Source organism: Ochlerotatus camptorhynchus, unplaced genomic scaffold (genome assembly GCF_037179485.1).
Source record: "Ochlerotatus camptorhynchus isolate MF236.1 unplaced genomic scaffold, CSIRO-AGI_Acam_v1.1 ptg000444l, whole genome shotgun sequence".
Classification (NCBI taxonomy): domain Eukaryota; kingdom Metazoa; phylum Arthropoda; class Insecta; order Diptera; family Culicidae; genus Ochlerotatus; species Ochlerotatus camptorhynchus.
Genome location: NW_027040930.1, coordinates 49,241 through 63,145, shown reverse-complemented (window position 1 = coordinate 63,145; position 13,905 = coordinate 49,241). Strand labels below are relative to the sequence as shown.

At 40.7% G+C, this 13,905-nt stretch overlaps 1 protein-coding gene across 4 annotated transcripts in view; it reads left to right on the top strand.

Annotated features, from left to right (window-relative positions):
- Positions 1 to 13,616, top strand: part of LOC135711928 (proton channel OtopLc-like) — a 57,063-nt gene extending 43,447 nt beyond the window's left edge. For all 4 annotated transcript variants that reach the window (XM_065234903.1, XM_065234902.1, XM_065234901.1 and 1 more), the window contains 4 exons: positions 11,162 to 11,638; positions 11,703 to 11,920; positions 11,982 to 12,371; positions 12,428 to 13,616. In XM_065234903.1, coding sequence (XP_065090975.1) covers positions 11,162 to 11,638; positions 11,703 to 11,920; positions 11,982 to 12,371; positions 12,428 to 13,497 — 2,155 coding nt within the window. In that variant the 3' untranslated portion in view covers positions 13,498 to 13,616. The remainder of the gene's footprint in view (positions 1 to 11,161; positions 11,639 to 11,702; positions 11,921 to 11,981; positions 12,372 to 12,427) is intronic.
- Positions 13,617 to 13,905: the final 289 nt, after the last annotated feature.

Sequence of the window (13,905 nt, the reverse complement as noted above, 5' to 3'; positions counted from 1 at the left end):
TTGGTAAAATTTTAAAGAAATAGGGGAAATTGCTCTAATGTTGGCCTATGGATCTAAGATTGGGCCCATCGCTAAAAATCTGCTATTTATCAATTTTACCTAAATGAACGCGTCATTGGGACGGTACGAATGGTTTTGGTCGCTTTTGAAAATTTAGTCGATTGCTGAATTTATGTATGGGCCCAAATTAGCAGCATTTAGGCCGACATTACATCAATTTCCCCTATGTGAAATAATCTTAGTATGTGACGTGCTCTCGTTTACTTAGATAGAAAATACAGGGATTTGTAAATCTTGTAGGTACCAGAGAAAAACTAGGTCAACAAACAAACAAACAAAGTCCAGATCAAAATGACAGCAAATTGAAGTTAAGTTTTTATATCAACATTAAACTGAAATCATAATTTGATTTCAGTTTACGCAATGGACAAATTTGATACCAAATTTTGTTTTCATTTTGCTGTACATTTGCTCTTCAAAAAAATGTTGTTGCGGGTTTGTTTTCAATGCCTTAGCATTATTTACAATTCGTTCAGTAAATTTTCTTCCTTTGTGAGCTGTCAAAATTTGCTGACCTGGACTGTAAATTTTGCTGAATGATCGGTAAAGTTTGCAATAGCGTTCAGTATAATATTTACCGAAATGACTGTACTTTATTTTCCTGAATGAATGATAAAAAAATGATTTTAATTGGTTAATTCATTATTTCGTTCTCTAAATAAACGAAAAGATTAATTTGACTCATAAACATTTAGTTTTGTTTTTTTTTTGTATTTTCATCGTGCGTCCGTTCAAAAAAAAAATTCTCTCTCACGGTAAGAAAAAATACTCAAAATTAAGTTAAAAAAAAACTCAACGCTGGGTTCTATCATTTGAGGTCCGCCGTTGAGTGAATCAGAAAAGCGGCGTTGGTTAAAATTTACTCAACTATTGAGTTATAATAAATGAACTCAAATATAAGTTTATTTTCATTGAGGTTGCTTTTATGCGCCTTTAACCATTTCATTTTCACCAGCGTTGATAGACGAGTGGTCAACACACGGGCCCCGTAACCTCAACGTCCATGGTTCGGTTCCAGTCTTCTCCGTTTTATTATTTTTTTTGTCAACTTGGTCAACGCCAGGATTACTCAAAATTGAGTTTTCTTCTTTAACTTAATTTTACCTAGCCCCACGGAAGCCACGTGATGAGTGAAAGGAACTCAATTTTGGGTACTTTTTTCTTACCGTATACTCAGTGTCAGGACACCGCACACAAACTCGTTTTTTTCCTGTTGAGGAGGACATTAGGTCGCTTAATGTCGAGCCATGGCACGTGAAAGCCCAGTAATGAAAAAGAATTATACTTTCAGCGAATGGTTTCTAGTAAAAAAGTAAAGTACTTACGTTTAACAACGGAGCACAGAAGAAAACTCATCTTAGAAATGGCAGCATTTGATATTATGAAGTTTACAAATGTTCAGTAATTTTTACAAAAATCTCGTACAGCAGTTACTTTTGTTTTTGTAAAATATTGGGTTTACAGTTCATTCGTCACAATTTTTACAGTATTGCTGAATTTCAGCCATTTACAGTGTTAATCAGTATTTTTAACTACAGTTTATGGTGAATTTCAGTAAATTACGGAAATTCAGCAATTTTGATTGTGGAAAATTGGGAAAACAATATTTTTACAAAACGTTAATATTGTATTTTACAGAACGAATCCAGAAAAAAAAAGTACCGAACTAGATTTATGAAATTTGGTGTGTATAGCATGAAGATTTGATTGTAACTGAATTTTATTATTTTAATATTTATTTATTCATATCTTTTTGCTAGTATTACAAGTTAGTTTTTTTTTAAGTGATAGATGTAAACCTTTTGCATCCTCTTATTTCTATTCATTTTACATCAATGATGTATATGTTTGTGTTTCATGTAGAATTATTTGTACTTTTCTTTTGATAATTGAATATCGTTTGATTTGATAACCTAATATTTGATAACCTAGTTTACCAGCGCTCTGATAAGCGTGTGCTCGGTGAATGTAGCACTCTCGATGAAATTATCGATCGAGTCTTCGATGCGCTCCTGTATTGTCTTGACCCCGCGGTGCGATGCAGCTCGCAGCCGGTTTTGGACCACTTGCACTCTTCTTGTGGGTATCGGCACACGTACTCCACATTGGCATAACACAATTGACTACCACCGGAGCGATAATCACATTATATACTGCCAATTTGTTCCGTTGCAACAGCCGGGACCGTCCGGATATCAATGGGTATAACAATTTTAGTAGCCCAATATACCTTTTTTTTTAACTCTTTATTTGTTCCAAATTCAAAATAAATTACATTTCATTTTAACCTAGGTGCTCCAGTTACTGCAGTAACGTACCAGCCTTAATTGTTATGATATATATCTAAGTGTTTTTACATTGTTCATGTCTTGGCAATTCAGTATTTTAAACAGGTTTTTTAACCTGCATGTCAGTATAACAATTGATATCTTAAAACTAAAAACTAAAACTAAATCTTATCTAAGTATAAAGGGAATTAATCGTTGCAATTGAGGATTGCAACGATTTTTGCCTGAAATTATTAATTATTTTGTTGGACATTTGTGCTAAAGTCTCAACATTCGAAATTCTATGTACTTCGGTAGTACTGTACCAGGGAGGCAACTTGGCCTGCTGCAAATAACACGAAGACTTCTTCCTTTAGCGGAAATGCCTGTGTCATCAGCGAACAAAGATTTGTGGCAACCCTGAGGCAAATCAGGGAGGTCCGAAGTGAAAATGTTATACAATATAGGCCCAAGAATGCTACCCTGAGGAACTCCTGCCCTAACAGGTAGTCGATTAGATTTGGAATTTTGATAATTTACTTGAAGAGTTCTGTCAGTTAAATAATTTTGAACTAATTTCATAATATAAAGTGGAAAATTAAACTTTTTCAATTTAGCAATCAAACCTTCATGCCAAACACTGTCGAATGCTTTTTCTATGTCTAGAAGAGCAACTCCAGTTGAGTGGCCTTCAGATTTGTTTGAACGAATTAAATTGTTAACTCTTAAGAGTTGATGAGTAGTTGAATGCCCATGGCGAAATCCAAACTGCTCATCTGCAAAAATTGAGTTCGTATTGATGTGAAGCATCATTCTATTCAAAATTATCTTTTCAAAAAGTTTACTTATTGAAGAAAGCAAACTTATTGGACGGTAGCTAGAAGCTTCAGCTGGATTTTTATCCGGCTTCAAAATTGGAACAACTTTTGCATTTTTCCATTTATCAGGAAAGTATGCCAAATGGAAACATCTGTTAAATAATTTTACCAAGAAAGACAAGGTACTCTCTGGGATTTTTTGATGAGGATATAGAAAATTCCATCATCACCTGGAGCTTTCATATTTTAAAAATTTTTAGTTATAGTCCTTACTTCGTCCAAATCAAAATATCATCAAAAATATTTTCCCGAGAGAAAATATTCAGAAAATCCCGAGCAACCTGATTCTCAATAGGACTAGTAAGACCCAAACTGAAATTATCGGAACTCTCGAATTGCTTAGCAAGTTTCTGAGCTTTTTCCAAATTTGTGATCAAAATTTTACCACCTTCTTTAAGCGCTGGAATAGGCTTTTGAGGTTTTTTCAAAATTTTTGTGAGTTTCCAAAAGGGTTTGGAACTCGGGTCTAATTTAGAAATATTATTTTCAAAAGTTTTGTTCCTCAGGGCAGAGAGTCGCTTTTTAATTTGTTTTTGCAAATCCCGCCAGATAACTTTCATGGCAGGATCGCGTGTTCTTTGATATTGTCTCCTACGGACATTTTTAAGACGGATCAAGAGCTGAAGATCATCGTCTATTATAATTGAATCGAATTTAACCTCGCATTTTGGTACTGAGGCAGCTCTTGCTTCAACTATAGAAGTAGTCAGAGATTCAAGAGCATAATTAATTTCATCTTTGGTTTGCAAAGGAATGTTTGGATCGAAGTTATATTCCATAAATGTTCGATACCGCTCCCAATTAGCTCTATGGTAATTGAAAGTAGAGCTGTTGGGATTAGAAATTATTTCTTGGGATATTTCAAAAGTTACTGGAAGGTGATCAGAACCGAAGTCAGCATGGGTAACCAATTGGCTACAAAGTTGACATGAATCAGTTAAGACCAAATCAATAGTGGAGGGATTTCTTGCAGAAGAAAAGCATGTTGGGCTGTTTGGATATTGAATAGTGTAATAACCTGCAGAACAATCATCAAACAGAATATTACCATTGGAATTGCTTTGAGCATTATTCCATGAGCGGTGTTTTGCATTAAAATCACCAATAATGAAGAATTTAGACCTATGACGGGTAAGTTTCTGAAGGTCACCCTTGAGAAAGTTCTTTTGCTGGCCTACGCATTGGAATGGCAAATAGGCAGCTATAAACGTAAGTTGTCCAAATTTTGTTTCAACAGAAACCCCCAAAGTTTCAAAAACTTTGGTTTCAAATGAAGAAAGAATTTTATGTTTGATTCGTCTATGAATAATGATGGCAACGCCACCACAGGGTCCATCAAGACGATCATTTCTATAAATCAAGTAATTTGCGTCCTTCTTAACCTTATGGCCAGGTTTAAGGAACGTTTCAGTTATAACGGCAATATGCACGTTATGTACTCTCAAAAAATTAAATAGCTCGTCTTCATTATCTTTAAGAGATCGAGCATTCCAATTTACAATATTTAATGCTTTAAAATCCATTACTGAATTTTAAAGTCATGACAATATTATTTGCAAATTTTACTCCAGTTTGAATAGCATCAAACATGGAGTTAGATTTAAGCATATCAGAAATCATGTCAATTAATGAATTCTGTAAAAATTCCATTTTGGGGGCAGTAATGCTTACTAAGTCAAAATTGTCAAAATTTCCGTTAGAACGTTGGTTAGTATTTTGATTTCTACCCGCTGCAATAGCAGCATAGGTAGCTCCATTAACTCGCTGAACATTGTTAGCAGCGAGGGGAGTAGGTACAGATGAAACATTTGAAGCAGGGGAGATATTTGTACCTACGGGTACGAATGTAGAATTTGTTCCTCGCTGACCGTTGTTAACAGCAGAGGAATTTGTACCTGGTCGGAAACGTGGAGCGTTTCTTACCTGACGGTTAGAACGAGATTGTAGGATCGCTTTGCGAGTCTTACATTCCCAAAAATTGGATTTGTGGTTTTCACCACAATTTGAACATTTAAATTTCTTAGGATCTTCCTTCACAGGACAGTCGTCCTTTGCGTGAGAGGAATCACCACAATTCATGCATTTAGCTGGCATGTAGCAATTTTTAGTTCCGTGACCCCATCCCTGGCACTTACGGCACTGGGTGAGGTTTTGGAAATTTCCTCCAGTCTTCCTGAAGTGTTCCCACTTCACTCGGACATGGAGCATAAGGCTAGCTTTTTCTAAGGCCTTAAGGTTGTTTAGTTCACTAGACTTGAAGTGAACTAAATAAAAATCATTAGAAATCCCGTTGCGTGAATCGCCAGGACGGGATTTCATTTTCATTTTGATTACTTGGAGTGGCACAACTCCAAGTAATTTTGCCAGTTCTGTTTTGATCTGATCCAGGGATTCACCACTGGGCAGTCCTTTCATGACAACCTTGAACACACGTTCAGTTTTGGTGTCGTAAGTAAAAAATGTGTGCTTCTTCTCAGTAAGATACTTGAGAAGACATTTAAATCCGTCCAAGGTTTCAGCCAATACACGGCATTCACCCCGACGTCCAATTTGTAGTGAAAACTTAACTTTCACGAAATTCAAAAGTTCCATGCGAAGAGCATGGAAATCGGTAGTGGTTATCACAATAGGGGGAATCTTTTCCTTCTTGGCATTAAGCCGGGAAAGTTTACTAGAATTTTTCTTGGATGATGGATCATTCTCATCATCCGTGAGCAAATCAAATTGATTACTCAAATTAATTTCATCAGAAGGGGGGTCAAGAGTTTGCCCCTTTCTTTTGCGTTTAGGCGCCATGGCGGCAGTAAATTTTTATCCAAATCGACTTCCAAGCAGAATCTGAAGGATCGAAGAGGAATTTTCCAAATCGATATCCAAGAAGGATTACCTCGGGTAGGGTCCAAACAAGGATCGAAGAGGAATAAGAGTTGAACAAGGTAGAAAATTTTTTACAGGTTGAGCACTGAAAAGTGCTGTTTAAATTTGTTGTAGCTTTAGGTAGTAGTAACACTTCCTTCAGCAAAAAGCAAATAGATCCGCACGGCAAGAGAGCACGATGCGGACTGACCCAATATACCTGTTTTTTAGCTTGTCGGTGCGATACGTAACGCCAAAGCAGTCGACTTCATTTGACCAGTCAACGGGGTGGATGTTCATTCGAATGAAACAGTCAGCTGGAGGTAGTAGCTTTGGTGACCCCTAGCAGCAAACTTGGTGCAAAACAGTTGAGGTAACTTGTATGTGACTTATTTCAGTCACAATCAAATTGTTGCACCTTTTTGCCACTGCTTTGTGCTGCTTGGGATGGTCGATGTCGGCATAGGATGGCTTAACTCTTGGTTTCGTTCACTTTGATTTTCCAGCTGTTCAGGTACGATACGTACGCCGTTACATCTTGTTGAAGCCGGCACCGGTAGTGGAGTCCGACCGTTGATCATGATGGTATTTTTATCTGCGTACAACGCCAGGTCGCAGCCAGCAGGGAGTTGTGGAACGTCAGAGGTGTAAATGTTGCATAGGAGGGGCCGAGGAGGCTGCCTTGAGACACACCCGCTAGAACCGCGTGGATTTCTGAAGTGGCACCTGAAAGATGTACTCGAAACGTTCGATTTTTTAAATAATTGCTTACCATTCTCGTGAGGTAGTTTGGGAAGTTCGCCTGCACCAGCTTATGAACAAGTCGATCGTGCCAGACGTTGTCAAAGGCCTTTTCCACATCCAGGAGTACCTGTTAGAAAGAGACTTGTTAGAGAGTGACTTGTTCCGTTGAATGGTGTTCTCCACTCGGACTAGTTGATGGACTGTAGAATGCCCCTTCCGAAAGCCGAATTGCACCGCTATGATGACGTGTGTTCTTCGACGTGTTCCATCAGATACTGGAAAATAAGCCGTCCGAATAGTTAGCTGACTGCTGATAGCAACATGATGGGCCTGTAGCTTGATGGTGCAGTTGGATCCTTTCCAGGTTTAGGAATAGGAGTGACTTTCCCTGTCTTTCATGTGGTCGGGAAGTAGCTTAGCTGGAAGCATCTATTAAAGATTGCAGCCAGGAATCGGAATGCTTTGCTGGAGAGCATCTTCAGAACCAGATTGAAAATAGCATCGTTGCCGGGGGCCATCGTCGGCTTGTTCGTCAAGTTGGTTGATTGTTCGTTGCACTACATCTTCGTGGGGACTCACCATGCCTGTTCCGATGTTGTGTGCTACGATGAGTTTGTTGGCGATAGCGTTGGCCTTCTCCGACGGGGACACCGATATGCCTCCAGTGTCGTCTTTCTGTGGAGACACTCTTTTTCACCTTCCTGAACGGCCTCGAGTGGCCGCTCAGTTGTTACATGCTGTTCGAGAACTGTTGGTTCCTAATCAACATCATTCGGTCCCTAATCAGGCAGTTGAGGAGGGAGACTTGTTTTTTTTTATTTTTTTAAGAGGCATCCGGTTCGCTGGAATTGTCGCATAACGATGTTTCGTTGCTGGATAAGCTGGTATCAATCATGGTGAATTGTCACCGGTACCCAGCGGATGCTAGCTTCTTCTGCAATGTGCACAATTTCCTCGAATACATCCAGTTTGCTATCGATGGCTTCGGTGGATGGCAGATCCATATATTCGGGAAGTCGTGAGTCCACAACCCGCATAAGCGCGAACCATAAATTGACCTTACCGATAATGGTTATAAATTGTTTATAATCCCTGCTAAACTTCAACTGAAATGGTTATGGAACTTTACATGAACGTTTAATGATAAAGTTTTAATCTTAAGTATTATAGTTTTTTGGAAGTGGACCTTACAAATAATGGGTTGTTAAGAACCATTACCATTCCAAATACTTGTTTTCTCCATACATTTTCGGAAAGAAAACTTTACTAAAATCTTTTAACTTATGGTTTAAGCACATTAATGGTAATGGTTATGGTAACCAGTAAGGTCCATGAATGGTTTTGTAACATCGATCAACTTTATGTGGAATATATCGCGAATTGGTTGCCTGTAAATTACTGATTACCAATTCACGATATATTTCACGTAAAGTTGAGTGATAATACAAAACCATTAATGGACCTTACTGACTACCATAACCATAACCATTAATGTTCTCAAACCATAAGTAAAAACGTTCTAATATAGTTCTCTTTCCGAAAATGTATGGAGAAAACAAGAATTTGGAATGGTAATGGTTCTTAACAACCCATTATTTGTAAGGTCCGCTTCAAAAAAACAATAACACATAAGGTTAAAACTTTATCACACAAACGTTCATGTAAGGTTCTATAACCATTTCAGTTGAAGTTTAGCAGGGATTATAAACAATTTATAACCATTATCGGTAAGGTCATGTGATGGTTCGCGTTTATGCGGGAAGGCGGCCTCCCAGTTGGCCCGATGGTAATCTCGTCTCATCATCACCGGCGCTGTTGTAGGGATGAAATCTGGTTCACACACTACCGGGCAGTGTTCGGAACGCAGTTCGTGGTAGGTGCCAGGTCGGACAGGAACACTTCCAGTGTTGATGTTATTCCAGCTGGGGAGAGGAACGTTGGTTCGTCTGGAAAGTGCCGATTCTGTTGTCGGTGAGCTTTTGGAGAGCTTCCGCGAGGAGTTTGGATGTGGCATTGTTGTCTACGTATTGCCGAGGTACGTAGACGGCAAACAGCGTGATGTCTCCATGAAGAGCGTGTATTTTTACGCCGATTGCTTCAATAATGCTTGTTTTCGGATGTGGTAGGATTTCATAACGAATGTCATGCTTGATGATGACAACCACACCGCCACCGCTTGACTTGGGGCGATCTAGCCGGATCATGATGTGAACTAGGAGTGTCTCGGTGATAACTCCCAAGTCGACGCTTTGTCGGGCAAGGAAGTTACCTTACTCAATCTTCTTATAGAGCGAGCGTCCAATTGGCAATTCGGATTCTGTGGGGCTCAGTTGACCCCATATTGGCAGACCATGTAGCCTAGGACCTTGACCTGGTCCGAACGATTGCAGAAGTCGGTAAAGATGGACCACAGCTGGGCAGAACTGTAGAGCACCTCTTCGCTTATCTCGGGAGATAAGCCCGCTGATGGATTGTATACCCGCTCTGGTGCGAGGATCTATACTACGTTCATGCTTATGTTGGTTGATCCCAGCGTTGACTGCGGACTGTGAGTCCACAAAATTTAATGCTCCGGCAGGTACCGAGCTATTCGGTAACGCATAAAAATCCTCCAACGAGAGCGCAGGTGCAGCTGAACCTTTTCTAACCTCCTTCCGACCCGGCTGGTTCGAGGTTGTTTCTTGATGTCGAATCCGAATGTATTTGGCACGCTTGGGACAGCTACGATCTGTAATCGGATGAGCACCGTCGCAGTTGGCGCATCGTTTCGCTGGTGCACTCTTTGTCTAGCACTTCTCTATGGCGTGGGTTTCGCCACAGTTCTTATATCTGCTCATCAGGTGGCAGTTTCGGGTTCCATGGCCGTGATAAAGGCAGATCATGCACTGTGTTACGTCGGCTCGCTTGTTGCGGTAGGCTTCGCTTGTTGCGGACGTGCTTCACGTCTCTCAGCTTCTTGAGGTTGGTGTCTTGAGGACAGTCCCCCTTCCTTGAGCCACCTGGCCGATGAGGTTGTGTTCCTTCTTCAAACGTTCCAGGAGCTCTTTTGGTTCAACCAGCGGAAGACCACGAAGCACATCCCGGTAGACCCTTTTCATTTGGTTTGGTGTGCGTGTAATATTCATACCCGCACCTCTTCAGATGTATTTTTGAACCTGGTTGAAATTCTCTACAGAGGTGCAGTTGATTTTGGTACCAAGCGTGGCAGGTTGACCGCTTGAAACATCCCGAGTCACTCTGGAAACATATATGGAAAAAGCACAGACAAACAGACATAACACTATCATATTTTTCATCGCACACACATTTATCGACCAATTTAAATTTCTCTTAGTTGGTAGTACCATAGAGGTAACTCTATGGCTAGAAGGTCAGCTCTGGTACTATCATCGGACCCAAGCTAATCGATGCATCCCTCGAAACATTGGAAAATCCACGAACCCCTCATTTCATTTGTCAAACTTTCATAGCGCATCAAAACAAACATAAGGTAGTACTGGAATTTATACTAGAATGGGGTACGTTAATCGATTTGCTTAGGACCAACAGGCCAGTCAAGTAGTGAGCCAATTTAAAATCGTTAGTTTCGTATTGATTGTTGGTAGTACTGCCGCTTGTGACACGTAAAGTCAATTCCCTTGCGTTTGACGTTTACACACTACCGCCATCTGTTGAGCGTACTGCCAATGGCAGTGTACTCAACAGATGGCGGTAGTGTTTTAAAGATGATGTTTCACAGTGTAAAATATTCAATGCGTTATGAGTGTTTGTCTGTGGGAAACTTTTTCAATGCAAACGATAGTTGCCATATCAATGTTTTTGTAACTCTGTATTCCAGTATCGGAACGTTTTCCGAAATGTATCGAAATACGACGCAAGCAGACTGAATCCAGTACGTCTGACAACTTAATTTTACGCAATTCTGACTAGACGAAATTTCCAACGCAGATAATGAAGCAAATGATCATAAACACAGTTGCTGACAGATTACATGTCACTTGACAATTAAATGCAATCTGTCTTATCCCCATGGACCTTGCAGAAACCAATCGCTTTCACGAGACAACGCCATAACAAGCACGTGCAAAGAGTGCAAAGATGTCTCGCGAACATTTTGATCGACGGCAATTTAATGTAGATCATACTGTATTGTTCTCTCTCATTCCCTATCTTATCGTATTAACAGTATACCTTGTATAGTCATGGTTCCACAGTGTGACGCCACCGTTTTGGCATACGATAATCAGTCCTCTTTCGCCAGCCAATCGGGTTATTACGAAAAGTGATGAGCTGTCACGCGATAAGCAACTGGTAGAAACATTGACTAACGGTTTCATTCAATTTTCCGTCCTACAGTGAGCAAGTCGACATCGATTCTGACGATAGATCTGCATTCAAAGATAAGCAACAGCATCTTGTCGCACCCCAGACAGATGGAGAATCAAGTCAGTTGATCCCGAAAGCTGCCACCATTGCCACGATGCCTGTTAAGTATTCCCACCATGGATCGGCAACAATCCTAGACCAGATTCCTGAGAACACACAACCTACGGCGAAGACTACATCAACAACACACACCAACGGATCCACACCACGAAGGCCTTCGATAGTTATGCAGGACATCCTATCTACACACAGGCCATCAGCAATTATGTCTGCCCTGCGAAGAGGTTCGCTGGCTTGGCTACCTGGTAAAAGCAAAAGTACACACCATGGACCAGACGCTGAGTCCAACATGGGTAGCAAGGCATCACTCAGCCAGATTCCTCATGGGGTTGGCGCCCACAGTGAACTTGCCATTGAGTCTCGACGAAAGAATCGACGAATTGGAGAGTAGGTAACACATATGGAAAGTGAATTGATTATTTTACCAACTGACTTTTGCTTTTGCTTTCAGTGACGCTTTGAGTACAGCTCTTTCAGCGCTATACGCTAAGGTTATTGTAATTCTTGGGATTGCACTGCCCGTAACGGAGATTTTGTCCTCTCAGATACCAGCGGACGTTTATCAAGGGTTCTACTTGTATCTCTACACAGTAAGCATTATGTTTGTGATTTTCGTGTACGCATCAAACATGCGACGAAGGGCGGTCATGACCTTGATCAAGAGCTATCGTAAGAAATTGCAAATATCTGGTATCTTTCCATGATTTCAAATTTAATTATTTTTTCGCAGATGAGAAAACCAATGCCTACCCGACCAAGAAACGTGTCCCTCACTTTGGCAGTTTCTATTTGCGGGTTGGAGCGATTGCCTTCGGCATAGGGACAATGGTCTATTCAGGACTTGAATTTGGGCAATACTTTGAACTACATGCGTCTCCAGGCTGCTCAAGCATCTACATAGCTCTTACACCGGTTGCTCGGATGATCCTGTCCATTGTACAGATGCAGTTTATCTTTCTGAACACGACGGAGTTGGATATGGCCCGCCACAAGGTGTTCGCCCGCTTTGGCCTCATGCACATGATAGCAACGAATCTCTGCGAGTGGTTGTACATCTTGGTAGAGGAAACAAAGCACGAAATTCACCATCTATCTCACACGCTCCATCACAATAGCATCGGTAAGTTCTCCAATCTTATCTACTCTGTTCAACTAAACCAAGTACAATTTCTGCAGTGTCAGTGACCATCAACACGACAACTTCAACGATAGCGTCCGCGACGAGCGACGACAGCAGTGAGGAAAATACAAACTTTATACTAGATGCAGCCTTCCAGAATCGCTCCAGGCGAGCTTCCACTAGCGATGCTACCGAATACATCGACTGTCAACGGACTAACATTATGGGAACTCTGGTGCAGAACGCTTCTCCATTCCTGTTTCCCTGTACCATCGAATACTCGCTTATTTGCGCTGTGATTCTTTACGAAATGTGGAAAAAGGTTAAAACTATAGCCGAAATTGATCGAACTCGAAGAACTTCCCAGAAGGTTAACACTGCAGTTAATACAAAAAGTGCTCATCACTTCTCAGTAGACTGTTCACGAGCTCATCGCGGAATGTTTGGCGGAATCATCATCACCGTTCTAACCATTATCTGTCTGATTATGTACTTTGTACTACACGACGAACCTGGTTATGAGTATTTCGCCCTTCAAGAGGTCACCATAGCCGAAACTATATTGTATGCGATTACGGCAGCCGGTGTAGCCCTGGCTATGCTAAAAATGCGAGACATCAAGTACTGCAAGAAACACAACGACAAACATGCAAGCTCCGTGAGTCTTGATTGTACACTGCTGGTCCTGGCACAGACTGGGGTCTACGTCTACGGTATGTTCAGCATTGTCGGTAGCTACTTCTCGATAAAGCAGGGCATCTACGGTGCTCGAGAAGGACTGATCGCGGAAGTATTCAGTCTGGTGCAAACCTCCATGCAAACACTGTTCATTCTCAATGCAGTTTGGCGAAAGTGTCGCGGTGCTCAACAGAATCGAACAAAGCCAGGAAGAGAGATAGTCACTTTCCTGCTAGTGGCCAATATGGCCATGTGGTTCATCAATACCCTGGTTAAGGGAAGGGCTAGTTTCAGGCCAACTCATTTGGACTTTTTCGGGACCTGGGCATGGACGGTGATTACACACGTGTCGATGCCGTTAGCAATCTTTTATCGGTTCCATTCGACCATTTGTCTTTTCGAGATATGGAAATCCACATACAAAGTAAAAAGTGGTGAACATCATTAGAGTATGATTTTTGCGAAGTATTATAGTCTTTAAATGTGATAAGTATTGAACATTTTCGTGAGACAAACCAGTGATATGTGTGTAGACGAGATTATTTTATTTATTAAAGCGATAAATATATGAATTCGGTTTAAAAACGTTACACAAGAACTTTTGTTTAATATTGTTGAAAGAAAAATCAGACAACGGTTAATCGTCTTAGAGTCATGACTATAGGATTCGCAGCTACGTATAGGAACTAAACTTATTTACAACTCGACAGCAATCTGAGGGGCATGCAATACACAGAACCAGTAACGGTAACGAAAGGTGTACTCCGCTTTCCACAAGTACAAATCGCTTGCCACATTAAGAACTTCTTGGCGAACTTCGTCATCTTCTGTGTCCGGAGGTTCTCGAGAACATCAC